This window comes from Equus quagga, chromosome 15, assembly GCF_021613505.1.
Source record: "Equus quagga isolate Etosha38 chromosome 15, UCLA_HA_Equagga_1.0, whole genome shotgun sequence".
In the NCBI taxonomy this organism is placed as follows: Eukaryota; Metazoa; Chordata; class Mammalia; order Perissodactyla; family Equidae; genus Equus; species Equus quagga.
Window position 1 is genome coordinate 12471196 of NC_060281.1, and position 26791 is coordinate 12497986.

At 38.1% G+C, this 26791-nt stretch overlaps 1 protein-coding gene across 11 annotated transcripts in view; it reads right to left on the reverse strand.

The window, feature by feature from the left end:
• MLIP (muscular LMNA interacting protein) overlaps positions 1-26791 on the reverse strand; it is a 231919-nt gene that overhangs the window by 19211 nt on the left and 185917 nt on the right. For 10 of the 11 annotated variants that reach the window (XM_046641218.1, XM_046641217.1, XM_046641224.1 and 7 more), the window contains one exon: positions 15164-15370. The exons of the other annotated variant lie outside the window; for it this stretch is intronic. In XM_046641218.1, the coding sequence (XP_046497174.1) occupies positions 15164-15370 (207 nt within the window). The remainder of the gene's footprint in view (positions 1-15163; positions 15371-26791) is intronic. 11 annotated transcript variants of the gene reach the window in all.

Consider the following 26791-nt stretch of genomic DNA (forward strand, 5'->3'; position numbering starts at 1 on the left):
CACACATTTAAACTTTCAGTACACCTACCACTCCCTGCCCCACCCCTCCAACAATGTCGTCCTGCCAGGCACTGCAACTTGGTCTTAGATTGCAGCCATTCCTGGGGGATTCTGACAGCCTTGCTTTCTTGAGTCTTGTCACAGTCTAAGATCTCCCCTCTGGAGAATCTGTCTTCTTTTACTCCCTGCTATGTTCCTGCTAGAACCACATGCTAGCAGCCATGGTAGTACTTTATTCAAACTTCAAACCATAAAATAGGTAAGGTATTTACTGATTCCTAAGAAGCCCATGGAAAACTCTATGTTTAGTTATATTAGTAGATTTCAGCCATTCCAAAGAGTGAGATCTTTTGAAAATTAAGATAAAATACTACCATCTTTGTCTAAGGTTTTTATCACCTAGAATTTGATAAACTGTTAAAATGTCATTCAAATGTGAAGGCATGAAATATACTCTCAGGTATACAAGGCCTCAGAATATTTGCCAAATAAAGACCCACCTTTAAAAAAAACTTTCTTGGATCAAGGACTCAAATAAGAAGAGAAATAAATACAGGAGGATGAGCAAGAAATATAGGAAGGAAGGGTATTAAAAACACCCTGCGTAAGAATGTCTTTGCCAAAAAAAAAAAAAAAAAAAGAGAGAAGCCATGACAGACCATGGAAAAGAAAGAGAGAAATTATAACCATAACATGCCAGAAATAAAAATCTAGAATTTGATGATATCAACATGTTGGGTGGTAATGGAAGGGGCCAAATGGACTTGTCTTACTCAGAGAAGATGTAAACATTGATAGGAGGAGCATATAAACATGAATGTGAGCCCTAAGGTAAGGTCAATCATAACAACAGAAAGAATTTTAAACTAGTAAATTAAAATGAGGTCTCTTGGATGGAAAACTGGAAAGAAGAGAGAAGAAATAACAGTGTTGGAAAATGTAAAATAACATGGCAGAATTAAGGTGATGTAATGAGATACTCTCATACATTAAGAGAAGTCTCTCAAGATTAAAAAAATTCAGATCAGAGAATATATGGTCAACAAGAGACACACACACACACACGAGAAGACATGTAAAAGTTGAAAATAAAAGGAGGAAAAGATTTTATATGTCTAATACAAACCAACAGTAAAACTGGAATATCAATCATTATTTTAAAATGAAATTTAAGAAAAATGTATAAAGGACAAAAATAGACATTATATACTGGTAAAACAAAAATCAATGAACACGAAGATAAGACCATCATAATCATTTATTCCTAATGATACAGTCTCAAAGTACTAGGATTTTCCAGTGGTTGACCTCTAATACTTTGAGAGCAAGGAGTAGCCTTATATTTCATTCAAATGCCTCAATAGAGCTAAGAAAGTGTATCAGTGCCCAATGAGAGCTAAATAAATATTTTTAAACAAGCCTGAGGAAGGGTCTAAGCCCACAGTCAAATCTTTCTTCCATAAAAGATTTCTATTTGAGTCACAGAACTTATGAACATACGGCTGATTGAGGGCAAATGGGTATCATTATTTGATGGCTGTAAACCAAGTATCTGCCCTATATTCAATCAGTTACACAGGGGTAAACAACAAATTTAGCAATCTGAAAGAATTTTATGTTCATATTTTAGTGAAAGGAGTAAAACAGTGGTCACATTAGACAAGATGGAGCAATATAGGAAAATTTTGCCCTGAAGTTTCAACATAAGAGACTTCTTGACTATGTAAATATCACATGGTACATATGGCTTTTGTTGCACGGAGTGAGTAAAATGTTAGCTAAATTAAAGCAATGAACAAACAATTAGGTTGAACTCTGTGAAAGTGATAATTTTGTAGGTCCAGAAACATTGAATAATGGCAATTTCATGTGGATCAACCTCAGATAAAAGACATTTTCAAAAAAGTAATGGCATTCAAAGAACGTTAGACAAGCAACTGTGACCAAAGCAAATATATATAGATATATATTTTAAAGACTCCATTTGCAAAGATAAATGCCTCCACCAGGGTTTTCTTATATTTCAGGGCCCACAGGTCCCTCCTTCTACAGACCATTGCTGGCAGCTGAGAAAAGCATCCTAATGCTGAGTTACTTGACCCTGTCCCCACACCATAGCCCACAGCCAGTGACAGACTGATAAGAGATATCCAACTGTCAGCTCCTTTGCCTCAAGGATGGATAATTTATGCTCCAGAGCCCTCTCCCTCTGAATTAGGCCAAGGCTGGCCCTTACCTGAGATCACATAGGCTCCACTCTTTGCCCTCCCCAATTTGGATTCACTCCCTCCCTCACAGGATGTTTTTCTGAAGAGCATGCCCTCAATAAAGCACAAACATCTGAACCCTTGTCTCAGGCTCTGCTTCTAAGGAACCTGATCTAAGATATCATGCAATGGGGAAGGGGCAGCTGGCAGCTGAGTGCTGTGAAATACAAGGAGCTCATTTTTCTTTAGTGCCTCCATCTGAACAAGGTGCAAACTGATGGCAGTTTATTTTTCTATGCCTAGAGAACACAAGCACAGTCAATAAATTCTAAGGGGCCAGTGTGTTATTTTATAAGAGTTTTAAAAATCATCTTTCTCCAAGTATACTTTTTCTCACTAAAAATGCCATCCAGCCTGCCTCCTCCTGCACATCTCTTTCAAATTAGCAAATTCTTAATTTTTAAAATGATTTTATTAAAAGTGTTCCAAGGAGAAATTTCAGCTAGATGACAACACATGAGCTCAGGGACAGATAATAGAAAAAAACGGATTGTTCTCAGTTTCCTGGAAGAAATTTAAAAGTCAACTGTTTTGTGATTAAATTAAGTGCATTTTAAGAATGATGACTGCCAATTAGATAAACTGAAATGCCTGGTTTCAAATGCCAGCATGTCATTAAGGCATCTATTGTGTCGAAATGTTCTTTTTGCCCCCTAGTGGAGAACCCAACTAAAGATGATTGATACTTCATTTTTCAGAAGTGCTTCTCTTAAAATACCAGCTCACTGGCATTCATTTTTTTAATTTTAAAAGTCGAATTAATTTGCATTTATCTATTTTGAACAGAATGTTCTCTATGAACATATTATACAAATTTATCCATTTTGAAAACGCTTTGACATAAGCAAACAGCACTCATGTTTTGGTTTCCTCAAAAATCTCAAAACATTAAAAACCAACTTTGAGTTTATAAAGCTTTTTCTCTATTCCACCCAGCTCAAAGGTCTTCTCTTCTACAGCAACTTAATAGTGATCTAATTCCCATGAATTCCAAAAGATGTCAGAAAAGTTTTAGCATGGAGAGCAAGGCAGTTTATCTCTGTGATGATAGAAAATAAATTACCTTGGCTTATTCACGCGGAAGGAGTTCTAATCATGTAGACAGAACACAAACAGACATTATTAATGAGGAGGATTATAGGAAGTTTCGCCTCCAAAATTCAAGATGACTTTTTTCACTAAGTGTGGCTGCCTCAGTGATGTTTGGCAGAGTATTGAATGCGTAGTGGTTGTCTCAGCCACTAACCTTCGGACCCGTGGCTACCAAAAGAAGACTGAGCCAGAAAATGAAATGTGAAAAGCCTTGTGGGGTTCGTGATAAACCCAGGCTCTGCCAATACCTCATGCTGCGCCCTTGACTGTGTCACTTGGCATCTGTAGCCTCCAGTTTCTTCATCTGTAGATTGAAGGAAGTCGGCCTCGGTGGTTAGTTCCAGTCCTGAGGTATATGGTGCCATCCTTTGAGCAGGTGGAAGCCTATGATTCCAGGGGTGGTGTTGGAGAAGGTGGTGATGCTGTTTCACTGACAGATTTTTTTTTGGTAGTGGCAAGTCTATTAAAAATTAATCAATTACCAGCTTTTAAGCTAGTTCTGTGGAATCTTGCACAAATTTGCCTCAGTTTCTTGATATGTAAAATAAAGGGGATAAAATCTACTTTATGATTGCTTTGAAATTTAAATAGAACACTGTCTGTAAGGTAAGTGACATCTTGTCTGCTTTTTCTACATATTAATTTCTCTCAGAAAATTTCAGTGACCCCCTCAACTCACCCCCTGCCTTCTTCTCACAAACTCAGAAAACCCAATACACCCAGGGATGCAGAAGCTGTCTGGCAGTCTTACTTCTTGCTAACTTCATACTATAGTTCCTAATTTTGGTTGCTTCTTCAATCCCCTGGCCTTGCTTTCATTTTCTCCAGCTTGCCGTCTTCGTTTTCTTTCCTGCCTTGAAAACTTCCCCAGCATTGTTCCCTCTAACTGGAATGCCCAGCGTGACCCCAACCTTTGTTTCTTTCCAGATTTCAGATGAGACATCATTTCCTCATTAAGTCTTTCCTGATTCATCAGACAAATCAGGACCTCTATTATATGCACTCATAACTACTTGACTGTCATCTGTGTGGCAGTTGTGACAATTGTCATTAAGCAATACATTTTTTTTTGCTTATTTGTTTAATTTCTGTCTTTCCCAAATAGAGAATCAGTACCCGGCCAAGGCCCCTCATGTTTCTGTCTACTCGTTTTCCAGTGCACGGCCAGCTTTACAAATAAGGCATAGTCAATAAATATTTGTGAAATGAATAAAGAATTGTGCTTTGTCAACTTCCAGACTCCAGGATTCCTAGACTTCATGTTCGAATAAAAAAGTTGCAGAGTCTATGCTCTTTGTTATTGTTAGGGAATGAGGCTATTAGTTAGACAAGGTTTTTGTAACCTTGGACCAAATCACTTAACTTAGTTCTCATTTTCTCCTTTTGAAGTTATGTACAACTGTAAACTGCTTATCTCAAAGGGCTGTTGCTTTATTCTTGAAATATATTTATAACAGATTTTCTATATCTTTAGATCTAAATATTTACAGCTTACATTAGAGAAACAAATTTTTATTTCAAAGCCCCCTCAGCCTCTGAACCAGTAGGTGAAGATTTGAATTGCTTTAGATTTTCGCTTCTCTAGCTAAGTCACAATCTGTTTTAACCTCTGTTGACTGATCTCTGTTAAAACATCAGAAGAAACCTCAGAAAAGAAATCTCCTTCCAGAAGAGCTACTAAAAAATTTAACCCATGTTGGAAAAACGCCTATAACATTAATATTTAAATTCATTTATTGGATTTCTGTAGAGTCACGGAGTCAGTCCTCTGAGTAGCTATGCAATGATAATGTCAGTTGAGATACTCTCAATTATGGTAAAAATATAAACTTTAAAATGGATTAAATTTGAAAATAAACAAGTAGGAGAAAAAAATGGAACAAAAGAAAGTGAACAAGAAACGTCAACAATTATAGGGTGAAATATCCAAAATGTTTAAAGAAAGGATGCTCATGACCTAGGAAGCAGGCTAAAGCCAGTTGACGGCACGACCTGTCCCTCCTACTCATCCTGGATGTAAAAGTTTCCTTCTTTTCTTCTGTTTTCCTGCCTCATTCACACAGCACCATTCTACCCTGAAATCTCATCAGTGCTACCAAAATCGGTGTGCCAACCCCCTAACACTCTATGATATGAAAACAAAGACAATAGGGCCCAACGAGATGGCTGTCTATTGCAACTGTTGTTGATTGTTCCCTCCTATTCCCTAAACTGTGTATTTCTCCTTCACAATAGATTTTGCTGCGTAGGTTCCCTCGCTATTCTGATAGATGACTCACCCTTGGCTTCTTATAAGTGGAGTGATTTTTTTTACATAGAAAAGACAAATAACGGATGGAATTGGACTGAAAACATCTCCATTTCGTTCACTGTTCTCTTACTTTTTCATCATAGACAAGTTATATTCCCTCTTTATTCTTAATCTACAATCTCAAGAGCAGCTACTTGGAAAAGAAGCTCATAAAAACTGATCAGTAAATATTCTGCAGACATACCATAAAGATAAGATACATTTCAAGTAAAATGCTTCATCTTTCTTAGCAAAAACATAATTCTAATATAATAGATTGCTATATTTAAAAAAATTTTTTATGATAAAGGCACTTTAATCTCTTAAAAAGTAAACCGTAAGAAAGTACCTGACAGCAGCCATGGTATTTTTTTTTTAAAAGAAACGACTTTTAATAATTGGAGTAGTACACTGGAAAAAAATATGTAACTTCTGATTCAATAAGTCCATGAATACTGTATGCATACACACTCAGCTCAACTGTAAATGTTACAAGCACATGGGGACAATTTCAATTAAGAACTCAACCTAACATTTTATAACTTACTCGAATAAAAAAAATCTTATGACCTAAGGTAATATATATACTATTTCAGAGCTGTGTTTCCTTTTACTTTTTTTACTTTTGTGACAAAAAAAAAATCAATTGTAATCAAGCACTTATAAATATGTCAGTATAAACAGTTTTACTTTGTAAACTTATTTTTCATAACGAATTTCATTTTTCTTGCTAAACCATTAAAGAATTTAAAAAGCAAAAAAGGAAAATTTTGCTATCATAGAGGAAGCACAGAATTTTTGATGAGGTAAAAACTCTAAGATCACTCAATTCAGTGGAAGATCTGAGATGAGAAGTTTTAAGTGCATCTCAGGAATTTACACTTTTCTAATGCTCCCCACAGAATTCTGATGCAACCAGCCCGGTTTCAATCCTAGAGTAAGTTTTGGAACCAAATCCAATACGCTACTATTATAGATGAGAAAAAAAGCCCACAGGACAAGAATGAAGTATGTGACACAGGAGCATTTATGTAAATTAAATTAGCTGCACACAAAATAATAATGCAACTTTTGAGAGAAAATATACAAAAAATACTTTAGCAGAGTTGACTATGAAGAGAAAGGAAAGCAGAGTGAGAGAGCAGAATTAAAGAGAATACATACGTGAATAAATTTGAAAGCAATAAAAGAATGAATATGTGGTAATAAAGGAAAAGGGCATTTTAGATGAGAGTAATGTCCTTTTAATAATGTTAATGAATCTTTTCTTCACTCCAATACCAAAATTCTCCAAATAATAGCTAGCATGCTGAAAAATGTATAAAACTGCATACTTAGATTGGAACACGAAAGTTTTACACGTATGTGTCCCTTGATCTTGGTAACAATCCTATGACAGAGATTCTATTTTTATTGCTATTCTACCGGCAAGGGAGCTAAAGCAAGATTTTGAATTACTTTTCCAAATATAGGCATAAAACCATTTATTCAACAAAATTAATTCAGCAACTGGTATCTTAATTTAAACACAGTGTGCAGAGGAACTTCAAGTGCATTTCACTACAGGTAGAGTATGTATAGGTCCACCCACCGATCAAACCAAAATGCTTCTGATGATGAGAAGGGGCAGTAAAAATGACTGACATCATATAATTATAAAAATATTTATTGGGGCCAGCCTGGTGGCATAGTCGTTAAGTTTGTGCACTCCATTTGGGCAGCCCAGGGTTCACAGATTTAGATCCTGGGCACCGACCTACACACTGCTAATCAAGCCATGCTGTAGCAGCATCCCACATACAAAATGGAGGAAGACTGGCACAGACGTTAGCTCAGGGATAATCTTCCTCAAGCAAAAAAGAGGAAGGTTGGCAATGGATGTTCGCGGGGGGCCAATCTTCCTCACCAAAAAAATAAATAAATAAATAAAATTATTTATTGACTGAAATGGTTTATGTTGGTAGACTTGTAAAATATTTCTTTTCAAATAGCTATTTTTGAAAGCAAAATTCTTTCAAAAAAAGTTAAAAAACGCATATTGGTAGACTTTGTAAAAAAACGTCAAGGACAGATCAAGACACATGGTCACCCTAGATAGGAATACAATCCACGGATGTGAATCCCGCAGATATGGAGGGCCGACAGTGTTCATTGCTCTGTACCGTTTAATGAAGGGACTTGAGCATCCATAGATTTTGGTGTCCGCAGGGAGGTTCCTGGAACCAATTCCCCATGGATACCAAGGGAAGACTATACTCGTTTTCCTCTCTCTGTGAGAGACTCTAAAGTCTTGCCCTGACCTCCAGCAATGACAGCAGCCTGGGGTCGGCAAGGGGGAGTGGGAGTAATCGGGGCTGGGAGGGCTTCCCCGCTGGAAGAATAGAGGTGCGCAATGAATAACACTCTCTCCTGCTCGGGGAAGTGGAAGCGATTTTTCAAGCGACTGTTCCAGAGATAAGCAGTGAAATAGTCAAACTGAAAGCACCAGAGAACAGCTGGAACCAGCCCTTGCACTGAAATACACAATAGAATTTAATAGCAGCAGAACCAGTGGGAGGACATATGGATAAAGAAACCGGCCATACTTATCTCTTTCATGAGACAGAAGCAAACTAGAACTAAAATAAAATGGTAAATGGCCACAAAAATAGCACAAGGTTAATGCATTTTTAGAAAACCGAAAGTAAAATAAAATGACTGCACAGTCACAAACTAGGCCCCCAAATAATATAATTTTTGAAAACTGAAAGAGAAAATATCCTGAGAACAGCTGTGAATTTTCTCTTGGGACTTCAAAGCTGTCTCTCTGTCTACGTAGATCCTATTCCTACTTGTAAAACGTCTCAAGTTTTCGTTGTAAATCTAGCCTTCCCCAGCGGGAAATCCCCGCCTTTCTCCAGCCAGCGAATCAGAAAAGTCATCCGGCCGCAGAAGGCTTCGCTCTGGCTCCTCCCACTTCTGTTCATAGGCTGGCTGTGTGTTTTCTTGCCTGTTGCTGGTGCAAATTGGCAGAGTAGAGGCTCAGAGGAAACAATGATAAGAGAGAACTTCGTGTCTACAGGGCCTATGGTTGTGCTGAACCGAAGGGAGAAAATGTAGTTGGGATAAGAAAAGAGGAAAAGTGCGTAAAACTGAGTTAAGTTGGAATGTGAAAGGAAGCCAGAAGAATTGGAATTTGGGGGTGGCTTAAAACGACACCTGTGCCTCAGAGATTATGAGTAGAAGATGGAAGAAATGAAGCAGAAGATGGAGAAAAGAATAAAAATTATGGAGAGCAATAAACTTTCTACTTATGCACATCATATGCGCATTAACTTTCTTACCTGAGGGCCAAGAAAATAGCTGAGACTCCCACGGCAAGTATTAGTGTTGCCTGGGAAGATTAATCTTTCTAAATGAACTGAATTCTCAAACGTAGAAAGCAGACTCCACTGGGCCTTGACCTAGTCATAAACAGATGTGTTGTGTGTGGTACTTTATTAGCTCTGAAGATAAAAATGTTTTAATGCATTGCAAAATGCAGGAAAGATTGGCAAAATGACTCTGTGATGAGACACAGTTTTAAGATGGTAACCCCCATACACTCAGACACATAATTCTCCTGTCCGCTTTATTTTTTTCAGCAGTTATACGTAACCCAATGCATAATATATCAAAAATAAGGAAAATTCTCTTGAGTTTTGATAGCCAAAGTTTTGATTTGCAGGATCCTGGACTTCACATTTAGATCATAAACATAAGATCTGTGAATATATATAATATAAATCATTGACCCACTTATGTCATCTCAGGCCTTGACATTTTAGCAGCCTCTGAACTTCAAAATGCTTGTCCCTGCTTCTCTTTGCCTGATAGCCCTTTCTGAGGATTAATGCTCCTCTCCCGGAGTTCAACCCTCAAATAGCCACTAGCAGGGTTCCCCTCCTGCCACCTCATGTTGCCTCACTCAGAGCCGTACATCCTACACTGGCCCCCAGAATTCCCCAGTAAGCTCAACTCCAGGGACCCCCAGCGATAACTTGCTTGATGAGGGACCCTTTATTAGCTGTCTTCTCCTCCTTGTCTCAGCTCCCCACTCCCTTAACTGGTGTTTCCTCAAACCGCCTCCCAAATTAACTATTCATATATTCTTCCCAGAGAAATTCAAACAAAGGTACAACTGATTCTCATTATTCATAGGAGTTATGATCTGTAAAGTCACTGCAAACATGGAAGTGCAAATGCTAAACCACTACTCCAAGATGAAATATAAGATTATGTTCCTGCGAGTCTGATTACGTTTTCACCAACCAATCATGCATAACCCTGTTTGATGTGTGTTTCTCTTTAAAGACACCTTGTTTAGTATATATTATTCATTTGTTGACATTGAACTCACAGCCACAGCACTATAACTTGAGTCTAAAGGAAGCTTACCTGACACGCATCTTTTCTCTGTAAGGTGCATCACAGCCTGTTTGCATGAAGAACCCTAGACAGCACTTCAGCATTATGCTTAGGGGCCATTTTAAAGAATGAGATCACCGATGAAAAGCACAAAAATTCAAAACACGTGGTACCAGACAGACAGTGAAAAGAACAACTGCTTACAGCATGAGAGCTGAAACAAGAAAGCAGAACGTCCCCTTGCTCACCTCAGCTGGGAACATGTGCACAGGTCAATCAAATTTTTCACTGTTCTTCCTGTGTCCACAAATGACCACAAAAGTGAAGCGAGTATTGATTTGGGGGTTACAAATAAATTTTAGTGAATAGCCAAATTCACAAGTATGGACTCTTGTGCAGTTTCCTATGGCAAAGACGGCGGGAACAGAAGAGTAGAGAAGGACACATAGGGTATCTAAGCTGATGGTCCTGAGACAGCCTCACAATTTACCTGCTCCCACTATGCAGGTAACAATGCTTTCCCTTGCATGCTATAAAGACTCAGAAGTAGCTGACCGAGAGCCTGTGAGAGCATGCCGTGCAGGTGAAGAAAGAAGGATGCAGCAATGTATTACATGATTGATGGTCATACACCAGACAAGACTGAGGACACCCCAGGGGATACCAGAGTCCACCGATAGCAGAGGAAGATCAGATGCCTCCTGCCTCCACGTCCCCACCCCACCTGTGCTCCCATGCCCAGGCGCTCCATTAGCTCGCTGGAAATTGGATGCAGCCCTCAAAAAAAGGAGATCCTCAATTGAGTGAAAGTGTACTGAATTTACTAATAAGTCCATCAATTGACTCAGATTGAGTTTCTGCTTAAAAAGAAATAATCTGAAATATTCAAGCATCTTGGGCTACTAGTGAATAAGTGGGTCATTTTAGGATCTGTTCATCATTAACAGATTTATCGCTATACCTATAATGTGAAAAATAGCATATTAAGCATGTCATGCCCTAGATGGACACTAAGACAATCACAACAAATAAATACAAGATAACTTAGAATATGCTTGAGATACCTTGGCACAGGCAAGGATTACAGAAATTGAAAGGAGAAAAATATCACTTTGAATGTCAATGCACGGGGGAACTTCACAGAGGAGGAGGGATAATTTGACCGGGTCATAAAGTACAAGAATGGTTTGCATAAGTAAAGCAAGAAGCAGGAAGGGATTCTTTGTGGGGAGAATTCATGAGCAAGAAATTCCCAAGGCATGCCTGGAGGAAAGTAAGTAGATTGGTTTAAATCAAGCAGAATAAATAACAGAGTTGCGAGAGACAGGCATACCAAAAGAGGAACCCATTCAACTTGGTGAATGACTAGCTATGAGGACAAAGCAGAAAAAGTATAGTAGACGAAACAAATGTTGAGTTTGGGGACTGAGAATTGTGATATTAATGACAGAAGTAGGGAATCCAGAACAGAACTAGTTTGAGGCGAAATGGATGATGAGTTTGAGATGACAACATGACATCCTAGGGGAATTGACAAGCAAGCAGCTGAAGGTATAAAACTGCATCTCAGAGGAGAAGCAGAATTGGAAATGTGGATTTGAGAATTCTAAGTACTAAGATGGCCACTGAAGCCTGTGCGTGGGTGAATATCTGAAGGGAGGCAACTAGAGAGAAGAGAAAGAGGAGGAAGAAGTGTCCACAAAGAAGGAGCAGTCAGAGAGCTGGAATTTACATATTATCCCAAGAGCAGAGTGAGGAGAAAGATTCAACAGTGAATGATCAACTGTGTCAATTGCTATAAGGGATAAAAGAGATAGAGGACTGAGGAAATTCAGCTGAGTTTGCTGACAGGCAGTTTACCCTTGAGAGAGAAATTCGAGTAGGGTGGTTGAGGTGAAAGACAGAACGCTTTCAAGAATGGGTTAAAATTTGCGACAACATGGATGGAACTTGAGGGTATTATGCTAAGAGAAATAAGTCAGATGTATGATTTCATTCATATGTGTAAGACAAACACATGTATAAGGAGAACAGATTGGTGGTTACTAAAGGGGAAGCGCAGATGGGAGGAGGCCAAAAGAGAGAAAGGAGCACATATGTACAGTGACAGATGGAAACTAGACTTTTTGTGGTGAACACAATGTGGTCTATACAGAAGCTGAAATATAATGATGTACACCTGAAATTTACACAATGTTATAAACCAATGTGACCACAATAAAATAATATTTTTTAAAAAGAATGTGTTAAAGAGTGAGTCTATAGAGGGGGAATGGAGATAATGGCTATTGATCACTCTGAGAGAAAGAAGGTCTTGAAATTACTGGGTTTGGAGCATCATCAAGAAAAAGGATGGTGATGGGCCGGCCTAGTGGCGCAGTGGTTAAGTTCGCACGTTCCGCTTCTTGGCGGCCCCGGGTTCACCGGTTCGGATCCCAGGTGCGGACATGGCACCGCTTGGCAAAAGCCGTGCTGTGGTAGGCATCCTACATATAAAGTTGAGGAAGATGGGCATGGATGTTAGCTCAGGGACAGTCTTCCTCAGCAAAAAGAGGAGGATTGGCAGTAGTTAGCTCAGGGCTAATCTTCCTAAGAAAAAAAGAAAATCAAAAAAGAAAAAGAAAAAGGATGGGAAATTTAAGAGAGTGACAATGATGATATTCCAGGAAGCCTAATTAATAATAAGATCTAACTCTCACATGGTTCTTGTTATGTTCCAGGCACTGTTCTAAGTACTTCATGCATATTAGTACATCTTCATCTCATAATACATACTCTACTAAGGTGGGTACTCTCATCATCCTCATCTTACAGATGACTAAATGGGAGCACACAGAGACCAAATGACTTACCCAATATCAGCATCTGGAAGGAGAGGGGTCAAGAAATGAACCCGGACAGACTGACTAGAGACATCATACTCTTACCCACTAGGCTATATTATTTTCAAGGATTAAAGAAGGAAGTAATAGTAACGACTCCATTCATGAGACTAGGGGAAAAAGAGGAAATACTGGTTTATTCAAATATGAAAAAGAAAGTACCCGAGCATCATCATAGATGATATGACATCAGATGATAGAGCTCTATCTTGAAAGTAAGACAAGGGGGTGGGGAGTGGGTAAGGATGTGGAGACACATGGAGTCTAATGAAGATTTAGAAGAGAGGAACACATACTACAAGATTCATCATGAGATAAAACCTGTTAACTACTTGCTTTCGCCCCAGTTGATGCCCTCGTCAAAGATAAAGTCAAGTTCACTGTGGCTCTCCAGGGGGAAGGGTGGAAAGATTTGAGTTGGGAGATGAGCCTAAAAGGTAAAGCTCTAAAGTTAAGCCTAGGAATGACGTCAGAGCATTGGAGAGAAGTTAATTTGGGTAGCAGATTATGTTTTACAATTCCAAGCAAGAAGCTATTTTAAGTAAAAAAGACAAGTGTTGATAACTTAGTATGCTATTGGCCCAATATTTACAACACAAGGTGTGTAAACATGGATATCAAATTGGGTAATCCGTATATTGTAATAGGAACAATTGAAGTACAGGACTAAGCAACTGAATCTTCCATCAAGAAATACTGTCTTACTACATTATTATTATTATTTCAGATGTGAATGTTTCTTTCTTCAATATCAATGGGTTTTGGATTCTGAAAGACAAGATCTATTATGAAGATTGTGTAGACTGAAAATAGTTTTCCGGGCTCAAGTGGCTTTTATACATTGTTCTTTACAGCCTGACCAAGCACAGGCTAAAATATGGATGAACTGCTGACTCTGTCCTTGCTGCATGGTTCCAGAAAACACCACCAAAATATCAAAAGAATGAGCTTTTTAATGCAATTGATATCTATAAAACACAATTATAACCCTATCATAGACGACAACTTATAGGAAAATGGTCACGTTTTTATCAGAATTGCTAACTCCATTTAATAGCTAAATGAATTTCATCAATGTTGGCAAGCATTTTCCCTGAAACAGTTTCCCTGAATTACTTCCGTTTTCTAGACAAAAAGTAAGAAACAAACGAAGGTCATGAAAAATGTCATCCTAATGCCCAAAAACATTTTGCTTGCAGAAAATGAATATTTTAAAAGTTTAACTGAAGGGTGATCATTTGGTCATGATAGACACTATTAAATTAAAAAAGCAAATTTTTCTTCATATAATGGTGTTCACTTTTTAGATGATTGTCTTTAGACTGGGTTTATGAGCATTTTTTCAAAACAACATTTCAAGGCCCAAGGAATATTGTTCAGCTATGTTCTGGAACATATGGCCGTGATTGATTTCCAAGCATAGAAGAGTATTTCATCAGATACAAAGAATTTGCAAGATAAATGCTTTTAAATAAAATTATGAATTTTATAAAAAGATTTCATTGCGGGTTGAGTTTGACTAGTCATTTCTTTGAGGGAATTTTCAGAGTTTGAGAGTCTGTATCAGCCAGGATGTCCTTATGGTAATGCTCAGAAGAACAAAGGGCACTTATACGCAAGCTTCATGTGGTATTGACTGCTCACTTCTGGTAGAACATTCATGATCGCATTCCAAAGCCAACTATAAATAACTTTTCACTTAAAAAAATATATGTATATAAGATATTGACCATCTCTTCTTTTTACATATCTCATTACTATACATTACGAGGCAGATATACACATTTTAAAATGTTAATATTATTTTACAGATCTTTGCAGAAATTCTAAGTATTTCTTTGCCCATTGACTGCGATAGTAAGGGTATCCTCATTAAGTAACTGTAATTTAAAGAAGCTTTTTAAGAGCATTGAACTAAGACTGGAAGATAGATCGATAATGGCATCTTGTAAGGTTTTGGAAAATTTCTTGAGATTTCTACCTTGGGGTTAGAACAGGAAACAATGAGGAACACAAATCAGGACATGACTTTGAGGCAAAAATAAATATTTAATAATTTCTCAAGGTTAATTATCTTTTCATAAGGTCACGTGCTTTAACACAAATATTTAATATTCTTAGTATATTTAAATGTTAAATATTTAAATATTCTTAATGTGTGTTTCCTCCACATTTAAGTTTTAGAAGTTAAGCATAAAGAACATTCACAGCACAGAACAATTCCTATTTCAGCAGGGAATTCTCACCTTATTATACGCGTTGTGACTAAACAGGGTGTGAGAATTGTCCTGTTCATCACTCAGTGAGAAGGAGGACAAGTGACTGAAGGGTCCTGGGGTGAGACAGTCAGCGTGTGAGAGGGTCTGTGGGTGCAGCAGGGACTTAGCAGGAGGATAGAGTCTAGTCTGATATAAAGGATGGAGAGAAACAGGCTTGTGAGGGACTGTCACATCCTGGGAAGAAGAAAGGCATAAAGAGCATGTTAGTGGACAATGTCAAGCTCATTTGTAATTAAGTCGAAATATTCTAGGCATTATGTCGGAATCTCTTACTAGCAAGAAAAAACCTCTCCTCGTACTCAGTCCCTCACCAGACACCTGCTTTCATAGTGTATTGTTTGTCTCTTCCAGTAATTCCTGTCAGTCTCCCACCTCCAGCCTCTCCCGAAGAACTAAGTGCCTGCAGTGTCTCTTGAAGGGTGCCAAGTTTCTTATTTTTGAAAATATTGAGAGGAGAAGTGTTTAAGGATGGAGAGAGCTCATCATGAAGGGGGTAGGATGGGACTACAAAAGCCTTCATCGAAGAGGTAGGTAATGGTGGAAATTAGTTTAAGGGCGCTTGTGATTTGGTCTGGAAGAAATTGGGGGCGAAACGGGAGGGGGCATCATAGAGGATATCAACCGGTGAGCAGGGGGCAAAAGTACTGAGTATGGACACGGGGTCAGGGAGAGGTGAGTCTGGAAAGAACGAATGAAGTCTTCGGTGCCAGGCAGTGTGTTGCTTTGGAGAGAAACTGGAGAGAGAGCAAATAGATGAGTTTAACCATAGAGAGGAGAGGGGATGAGGCCTGAACTAGAGCAGGTCTTCACCTTGGAAAGGGGATGAATGTGAAATGCTTTGAGGAAGTAGGAGCTGCCAGATGAGGCCATGAATTAAGTGAATGGAGTGAGGAAATCACAAGAGTGGGAATTCTTGAGCCTACAAAGAAAAGTTTCAAAAAGGGCCTAGATACGTAAATATCCATGAAATTACAGGGCTACTTATTTGCAGATATACACGGACCTCTTACATTTCTGAAATATTTCATGTAAGGTAATAAATTGATAGTGATTATCCTACAGTAAAAACCCTGAGGACATGAACCCTATAAAATGAAACCTGCTCTATTTACCTCTGTGACCTCAGAGTCAAGCACAATGCCTAATATAGTAGATGCTTAATGCATTCATGATTGAACTTTCAAAGGAAGATGATATTTTCTATGAGTTCAATAATATAGTCTATTATTCTTTTATTTCTCTGATCCATAAGCAATGAATGGATATGTTTGGCTTTGTGCAAAATGGAAATTTAATATAAAATAACATACATTGCTCAAAATGACATTCAGCTAACAGGTAAATTCAACTTTTAAAACTGTACAATTAATATGTTTTCACGTAGGCTGAATTCATTTTGCCAAAACCACGTGTTTTTAAGCCACTGATTGGTTTTCTAAAATTTATGCTGAATGTGTTTGCTGTATCAGAGGAGGTCCATACCATGGGTTCAAAGCTTACTTAAAAAAACTCTTGAAAAATTTCAAGCAGGTTAGGAAATTACAATTCTAAGGATTTTAAGTTTGTAGAAATGAGAGGCTTTAACCGTCTATACTTTGAAAGTGTGACTAAATGCGTTTTATTTGTATTAGTTTCCTGTTTGTGCTTCAAGTGTTTATTTTACATGTTAAGGAAATACAAATAGACATTCTCATTTCACACACAGACCACAAGGATACATTTATGAAAAAGATAGCACCCTCTTTACAATATTCTGTATCTTATTGGAGGGTTTTTTTTCACACTTGACGACAGTTTGGAATATTTCTATATTGGTGCATGAAAGCTATGGATTCCCTACGGAGACACATGACTGAGTTATCTCACTGACTGTGTTGCCATTCAGTGCTTCTCTTGGAAGCTCCACGAATACCACCTAAAATATCAATCACCTAACAGAGTGATCAAATTACCTCCCTTTACTACTTTTTGTACTTGTCATTCTTTTCTTTTTTCAAATTCCATTGGCTAATGCCTCTAAGATTACTAAATAATAGTCATGTTAGTGTGCAACTTTAATGGGATGCTTGTAGTATTTGCCCAGTAAAGATGGCTTTTAGGGGCCAGGCCCATGGCTGAGTGATTAAGTTCACGCGCTCCGCTTTGGCCGCCTGGGGTTTCGTTGGTTCAGATCCTGGGAGTGGACCCAGCACAGCTAGTCAGGCCACGCTGAGGTGGCGGCAGTGTCCCACATAGCACAACCAGAGGGACCTACAACTGCAATATACAACTGTGTACCTGGGGGCTTTGGGGAGAAGAAGAAAAATAAAAAGAGAAGATTGGCGACAGGTGTTAGCTCAGGGCCCATTCCTTAAAAAAAAAAAATGGCTTTTACATTGAAATATATTCTAATTTTGTTTTATTTCTCAGTCAAATATTTCATTATTTTATCAATAACTAATTACACTTCTTAATCAATGCAGAAAGTGATTAATGAGAAAACTGAGTCACAAGCACAAAAAGGCAGCCTTGTTATTAACAGTTGAAGGTGCCTAGGAGGAGATGAGCCGAACAGTCTCTGTTTATTTTCTGGCTTCAGCTTTTGTGGAGGGTTTACAAACCCATTGTGAGGATGTCAGGAGGAGAGCCTGCAGCAATCCAGAGGAAGCAGAGTTCCCTATATGGGGGAATCTGGCAAGGTCAAGGTCTGACCCCCCATCAAGAGGAAAACCTTTGGAGAGGGTGTGCTGGTCTGTGTTGTATGTTTCTAAGCTCGCTGTGGGCAACCTCCGTTTCTCCGAGTCGGTTACACCTGAAGATTTCTGTAGCATCAGATGGTGCCAGCTGTTCCAGGCAGCTGGTCGGGGAGGGGAGAGCAGAATTTCATCAGCATTTGCACAGGCCAAAGAGAGCTAAGAATCTTGGCCAGGCTCACAACAGCACTGTCCGGTGGACAGTACAGTACAAAGGTGAAACGATTCTTGGTGGCGACAGAATATGTCACTTGAGGCACCTCATCCAATCTGTGCTGGTTGTCTTCTCCGCTTTGTATAAGTTGTTATCCTGCGATTCCCTTTACCATCATCCTGGGCATTTTCTTTGCCTGTCTCTTGTGTTCAATCTCCTGTTTCCAGTATCACGTCTTTCTTTTCCTTGGTTTCTTCTCATATTTGCTGGACCCTAAAAGAGCTTCCTGGGAAAATGGAGCATTGGAAGCAAATTTTTGACACCCTGCATGTTGAAAATTTTGTTCTGCCCTTACATTTGATCTTTTGGATATAGAATTCTAAGTTGCAAAATCATTTTCTTCTGAATTTTGAAAGTATGGTTACATTGTAACAGTGTTACTACACTGTTACTGTTTTATACACTTTTCAAAAATATTTTTTATGTATTATTTCCATAACTTTTGTGTTTTCCAATTATCTTTTATCAATTCTTATAAATTTCTTTCTTTTGTTTTTTTATGCAAAGGGCATTTTACTGTTCTTAAATTTTCCAAATTGAATATTAAATTGATTTATTTTTATTCTCTTATTTATCCATTAAGCATATTTAGAGTTATAAATTTTCTTCCAAGGACTATTTTAACTGTACCCCAGAAATTCTAATAGACAATAATTTTTTACTTTTTTTTTCCAGGTAGAAATTTTATTTCGAATTTCCTCTTTATATTGAAAAGCAAATTTTGCAATATACAGATGGCAGAGACTTTTTGTGTTTTCTAACTGTGTTATTAATTTATAAAATTTTGTGATCGGAGGAAGTTCTGGGAATTACTTTTATCTTAGCATTAATAGTTTTTTCTTTTTGGTGTAATATATAGTCAGTTTTTATGAGAATTTTACACATACTAAAAAGGATATTTTTTTGTTTTGTTGCAGGATATAATCTAACCATATGTATATTAATTCGATTTACTTTAGATGATCTATCTTAACCTATTTTTCCACATAATCTATTATAAACTGAAAAATGAGTTAATTAAAGCATTTTGCCACTGACGTATTGTCAGTTCTTTCTCATCTTATCTCTTGCTTTTGCTTTATGAGTGTTGATGTTATATTTCGATGTTTAGATGCTCTAACTATTGTACATTCCCTGTAAATTTTATCCTTTAGTATATAAGGAGGTCTCTTTTTGTCTTGCTTAAGGAATTTTTGGCCTGAATTCAACCTGCCCATGGTGAAGATTGTGACCTCTCCTTTCTTGTTGTTTGTGGTACCTGGAGTATTTCATCATCTTCAGCTATTGTCAATCACTTTGTTTAATAGTCTCAATGTAAAGATTGATTTTGTGTGTTATCCAATCTGGGAAGCATTTCTTTTCCCTTTTTTTATTTTATTTATCTCCATAGTAAAAAATCTTTCCTGGACCAGATGTTTTCGCAAGAGGGTCATATGAGAAAAGGACCACCACCTGGGATTGACCTTGTGCTCCAAAGATACCGGCACCGGGGCGTGAGTTTGCTTAGCTTCTATTTTTCCTCAAGTAATGAACACTGTCAGCTGTGCGGTACTTTCCATAGCAACGCATCTATGTCCAGGCTGCCCAGGAGAGAGAGAGAAAGCCTCCTGCCAATGTGATTTGCTGTGTGATTCATCATGTAGCCACATAGCCTCACCTCCTCTGCCTCTCAGAACAAAATCAGGTCAGAGATGGTCTGCTGCCAACACCGGCAGCCATGCAGAGACAAGCGACTGGGGGCTTGCATGTTAAGGTGCATCCCACATGCTCAAAAGGAGTATTGGCTGACTCCGCACTCTGTAGTCACTATACCCTCGGCTCTACATCCTCCTTCTCTCCATTGGTTCTCGCAGGGCTTTAGCTGTCACTAATTGTTTGCTTGTGTTCTAATAGGAGTTTGTGGTTTTCTTTCTCCTCCTTTTGGCTTTTGGATGATATCAGTATGAAAAAATGTAATTCACTGCTGAATTTATACCTGTCATATTCAAACCAGGAACCTCATTTGCATTTTTGAAAAACAAATATTCATAATGCATCTTGAAGTTTATCACTTTTTAAGATACTTTGCCATGGAGATATCCTAAGAACCTCTGAATGTTCCAAAAGATTTCCTTGGTCCTTCTCCATTTCGTTATTGTAAAGATAGATAGATAGATAGATAGATAGATAGATAGACAGATAGATAGATAGGTAGATACATAGATGACAGCTAGATAGATATCTTTATTCCTATTTCTATATATAGAAATCTTTATTATCTATCTTATATATATAAATATATATAGTATGTATCTACATCTTCCTTGTCATTATAGCTTATCTACAGATGTTGATATAACTGCAACCTCATACTACAATCCTTTTTGTTAAAATATACTCCATTGCTGACTATATCTTCACAGTTTTCCCATAGAACAGTGATTTTATTGAAGAAGTCACTTATCTTTCCTGTAACCCCCCAAAATGGCACTTTTTGTATATTTCATATTGAGAACACAAATGCTATAAGTTGAGAATATTTTTAAATTTATACTTTGATCCAACTTACAGTGTTTACTGCAGCAGGAGGAACACGTATATCTCCAATTAAACTGGGTTTTTAACTTTTCCTTTATGAAGAGTCTTCGAAAAGGACTTTTATCATTCACTTCAGCAAAACTTTAAACATTATAGTTCTGAGAACCCCACATCTTTAAACATTACTGAAAACTGCACAGCATCTCCATGTCCTGGATGCCTACTTTGTAAATGTCTCACTCATTATGGTAACAGAAAATAACTATCAGTTAAAATTCAAGGCAAAAATATAAACTTAGAGCTGGGTACACTGACAATGAAAGAAGATATAAAATTTTATTTAAAATAGTTTCAAAAATTTCCAAAAATTGGCCTACTTCTTGTCAAATTCAAGTAGGTTATCAGTGTTTATAACATATTTATGGCCAATAACAAGCTTATCCTAGGCATGGGTACTGTGTCACTTCTGCCATTTCTTGCTGTTTATGCCTATATTAGTAGTGGTATATTCAATGTAGATTATTTTGCAGGAGATTTTTAAAATAAAGTCATTTGCTAATTTTATGAGGATTACTTTAAAGATAGTTAAAATGATAAATTACATGTCCATCTAGGCACATGAACTGTTACAGCCTTAAGGAACAGCCAACTTAGGGCTCTCTGTCTACTGCACAAAGCTGGAGAGCTCTTGACACTTTTCTAGGAAATCTCACTTAGAATGTGCATGAGTTGTGACTGTCTATCACTCAGACATACAAAGGAGACCAATGTAAACCCGTATAAATCAGCCAAGCTTAAAATCTTCCTTATTATTTTAGGTCAGGAGTTGGTCAACTTTTTCCAGTTAGTATATATTGTAGGCTTTGCAAACCTTATGTTCTGTCACAATTACACCTGCTATGGTAGTGTGAAAGCAGCCTTAGACAATACATAAATGAATGGGCACAGCTGTGTGCCAATAAAACTTTATCCATAGGAACAGGTGGTGGAGCAAGTCTGGCCCACAGGTGATAGTTTGTGACCCCAGTTTTAGATTTTAAAAAAGACGTTAATTGGGGCCATCCCTGTGGTGTGGTGGTGAAGTCAGTGTGCTCTGCTTCAGCAGCCCAGGTTCACAGGTTTGCATCTTGTGCGTGGACCTACACAACTTGTCAGCCATGCTGTGGTGGCAACCCACATACAAAGTGGAGGAATATTGGCACAAATGTCAGTTGAGGGCTAATTTTCCTCAAGCAAAAAAAAAAGGAAGACTGGCAACAGATGTTAGCTCAGGGCTAACCATCCACCGAAAAAACAAAAAAGAAACATTAATAAAATCTTTATCGTGTCTGACTTGTACGCCACCTCCACCCCAATGAATTATCTTGAGGTTGGTACATATTACTTTGAAGACCGCTGTTCTAAATGATTCCTGAAAAATGAACATTATTCTGCTCTGCTTTAGCATTCAGTAGATGAACCTTTGGATGTTCTAACCTTTGAGGGAAGGACAGGTGTCATAAAACTGTCTTGCACATGTTTCTATCAGTGAGATATGTAACATAGTTATTTCTGATAAAATACTTTAAACTGCTTTTCAGTTACTTGAGAATTGTCATTTTCAATAAAAAAAATACTTAGAACAAATTTTTCAAAATAAAAGAAGCCTTACTTAGGAGCTTGTTTTTTTTAAAGGAATTAATTATTTTGGTTGATTATAGTATCCTATCTCGCAAAACTTCAAGAACACAAACACTAATGAAGCAAATAATATCTGTATTCATCAGAGAAAAATTAGCAGACAAGTAAGCAGTAAATAAATTAATTTAGCTCTGTTTATTAAGAGAACTGTAGATACTGCAGAATTAAGTATTGACAGAGACATCAGAAAAATTAATGCTACAGCCATAAGGGATGCACTCACCACTCTAGAAAAAGTCCACTTTCTACAGAGCCATCAAGTCCAACTGTTTAACTTCAAAAGCTGTTTCCATTGCAACACCAAAGGGCATTTTAGGGCACTATGGGCTCTTTTCATTAAAGCCTGCACATCTGAGATTCTTTTGTTCCATCCTGACATTTTAAAGTTACCTCCTTTCCTGTGGTTTGGAAGTGAAGGGTGAAAATCCGCTTTCTCGCCACTCCCGCTGTCCCCTCTTCACACCACGCAGAGTCATCTGCGCCCTTGGGAACTCAGAGCACCACTGGGTGAAATTACTGGAGCCTTTAACTCCATCCTCTCTCCCTTCTTCCCATCTCTTTGGTAAACAACACTTATTTTTAAATGCTGTACTTATTTTCAGTTTCCTCTCCTGCCTGGAGCTTTTAACAATTTACAATCAGAGTTATAGCATTTCTGCTATAGTTTTAATTTAAAACAACACTCTGTTCATAAAGTCAAGAACAGTTACAATGTATTTCTTAAAGAGTGACTCCTTCAGCCAAAGATACATCAACACTTCACAGACACGATCACAGAATCCCCAAATTACCACGAAAATATTCCAATCATCTAACATTTCACCAAGATCAAGCCAAGATAAATTAGGTCTCTTAATTTTGAACATATGGTATAATTTCTTGCTTATCAGCCCTAATTTTGAAGAATCCATATGCATTTTAAAAACAGATGTACGTAAGGCAACACTTATCTACTTTGAATCCTGATTTGAACCAAAACATTTGAACTTGTGAAGTATGAAAAAAAGATAGCATATGCTTAGCTACTTCAAATCCTCTATACAAAAAAAAGTTTTCAAATTATAAAATATAATTTCAAAGATAAGCCTTGGCTTATTTAGTGCTTAAAGTTTGTAGTTGTCTGACAGCAATTTCACAGAGCAGATGACATGGATAAGTGTGAAGGCATTTGATGGAGACGTGCTCAAGGGAAAAGGAAGAGAAAAGATTTCGTTATCAATCACTGTGGACACCAGAGGGCTCAAACAGAGTTTTATGTTTTTTCTGTACATATAGTTTAATTCTTGTCCTACACAGCTGACCTGAATGCATTGGTTGGAGAGATGCAAGGTAAATTGAATAGTTAGAAAGTAACCTAGAAAAGACACTTCTCTGATTTCTCATAATGGTGGAGAGAAGGAGGACATATTTTGGTCACTCCTTAGTAGGAAGTCAACTCCTTTCTTCAAAAATTGTAGAGGTTGTAAGGGAAATGATAGCAATAAAAATTTAAAATTTGCATCCCTTTTAAAGTGTTCAGAGCCCTTTCACAGTGACTATTTCATTTAACCATGAATGGGATTACCATGGGTACCATTAGAAATGGAATCAGTAGCCTCATTTTTCTAGGATAAAATTGAAGTTCAGAGAGTTGACTGATCAACGCAAGATCACTCGTTGCATTCTATCACAATGTTTCTCTCCTTTGAGGAAGCAGGAAAGTCAAAGGCTCCAGTAATCCACAGCCAGGGTAGGGGCCCTTAATGGATTAGAGGACCAGAGGACCAGGCCATGAAGTGCGCAGCCTGAGTGTGAAGTGGACAGTTTAGAATGAGGAAACAAAGAGGGTTGCAGAGAAGGGTAAGAATGGCAGAAAGGAGACAGAGATCAAGGTTCAGAGTATTTAGAACCCACTAGAATCTAAGCTCCCTGGGGGCAGGGATATGGTCTGCTCTATTTCCTGTGAAGTCACTCATATCTATTGCAGAGACTGACACAAACATGAAATGGTCAAATGCTAAGAGCAGAAGAAAATAGAGTGAGTGTGGAGAAAGCAGCGACACTATCCATCAGGAAACCACAGCACTCCTCTGCACTGCAGGGACCACATCCAGGGAAGAGTATTTTCCGGCTCTTCCACCCCCATAGTCCCGTGCTCTGTGGTCCTTCCACCAACTCAGGCAGCTAAGGCTTAATTCCACCTTAATGTCTCAGGGTAGGAGTTTTGGTGGTGATAGAGCAGAATTTTAAAGAGTTAATTTTTGGATTTTGAGCTTCCGAATAGATTTTGGGAATGTATGGCAGAGGTAATACTTTGAGAGAGAAAGCCTTTGGGTTTCAAAAGTCCAGGATTCAGGACATCAAAACTCTGGAAGAATATACAATAAATCAGAGTAAGAACACAGAAAGTTTGCTTAGCCTGAGGAAAGGAGACAGGGCAGAACAGGATGGAGGAGAAAGAGGGAAACGGGGAGATCAGAAGCCCCAGTAAGGGACTGAGAAAGGTCGCTCTGCTCCACCATCAGTACTGGGCTGGAGCCTGGGGTGGAGTCAGCGGTGGTTAAAATAACCTCTGATAAATTTGGTGAATCACAGATTAGGGAAGACACGTGTGCTGGATTCCAAGTAAAAGTGGACAAAATGACATGAGTCACAAGTTTCCCAGTGTCTTGTCTGGTATGGGACCCACAGAATAGGTGTATCGAGGGAGGAAAAACAAGAAGCTCTGAGAGAGGTCATCTTGAGAGTGACAGGAGATTTCGGGAACTGGTTGGATTTTAAAACAGTAAGAGACGGAGCATGAGAACGATTCCATTTCACAAAATGGCAGAAAGTATCCAATCACGACAAGTGGCTAAAAAGTTTGTTACTTGACTGATACCTGCAGATCTCTGACTGACTGTGAGGAGGTAGGACCTTCCTTATAAAAGTACGTAGATAGCAAACTGCTTGCTCTTCTAAGGCCCACTCCATACTTATTTCAGGAGCTGCCCTGTCTTCATTAGGACAACTAGGAAGAGACCATAGTTTTATTATTTTAAGGTAACATTTTAAAGCTGAGATACCCTGCACACAAATATGAGTTAATTCCTACTCTATTGATACCAAAAGCATTTAGATATCTTTGTTTTAAAAAAAAAAAAAAATCCACTTTTACTATTTTGAAATTCTCAGCAGGCTGTGTACATACAAGATAGGTTTAATGTTACACCATTATAAACTTCTTCATGGTACAAGATTAGTATATATTTAGGTGAATTTATATTTTTAGGTGCATTAAATGCATCATTTATATTGCTCATGTTAACAAAGTGTTATAATTTTAAAGAAAAATGATCTTATAGTTTTTAATATCCTGAGGTCTTATTCCTTTGAATCGATTATTGTATTAACAAGGAATTTACGTGAAAGGGTTGATGTTCTTCAAGTAAATTATATTTCTTTTCTTTTTGTTTTTTTTTTTTTTTTTTGAGGAAAGTTAGCCCTGAGCTAACTACTGCCAATCCCCCTCTTTCTGCTGAGGAAGACTGGCCCTGAGCTAATATCCGTGCCCATCTTCCTCTACTTTATATGTGAGACGCCTACCACAGCATGGCTTTGCCAAGCGATGCCATGTCCGCACCCGGGATCCAAACCGGTGAACCCTGGGCCGCTGAAGCAGAACATGCGCATTTAACCGCTGGGCCACCGGGCCCGCCCCTAAATTATATTTCTCATATAGAGCCTGTCACCCAGTCCCATATCACCTCCCAGAGAGAGATAGAAGAGAAAAAATTATCCCCAAAGTTTATCGCAAGGATTATCCCAGAGTCATTTTTGATTATGAAACAAATGAATCAAAGTATGGTGTCTTCTGCATGTAAGAATGCAGAAACAAGAAATCCAGAGACAGGAAAAACTTGCAAAGCCATCTTCACTTTCATTATAAAAAGTATCTTTGCTTAAATTTTAGGTTTCCTGCCTAGCCTTTCTATTTAGGTTATTTGCAACAAAAATAGTTGCCATGGGGGCCTGCCCCGTGGTGCAGCAGCTAAGTGCATACGTTCTGCTACAGCGGCCCAGGGTTCGTCAGTTCGGATCCCGGGTGCAGACATGGCACCGCTTGGCAAGCCATGCTGTGTAGGCGTACCACGTATAAAGTAGAGGAAGATGGGGACGGATATTAGCTCATAGCCAGTCTTCCTCAGCAAAAAGAGGAGGATTGGCAGCAGATGTTAGCTCAGGGCCAATCTTCCTCAAAAAAAAAAAAAAAAGTTGTCAAGTTTGCCAATGCAAAAAAGGAAAAAAAGTAATTTAAGTAGCAAATACCAATGCCCTTTAAAAGGCTATTAAATATGTGTATATCTTTGGTATAAACATACACACTCATATATATACATATATATATAAATTTTGAAGAGAAATTCTCTCTCCTCCCAGGGTTTCTAGCTTAAGGAAAGGCAAAACAAAATTTTAGTTATTCCAAGGGAAATA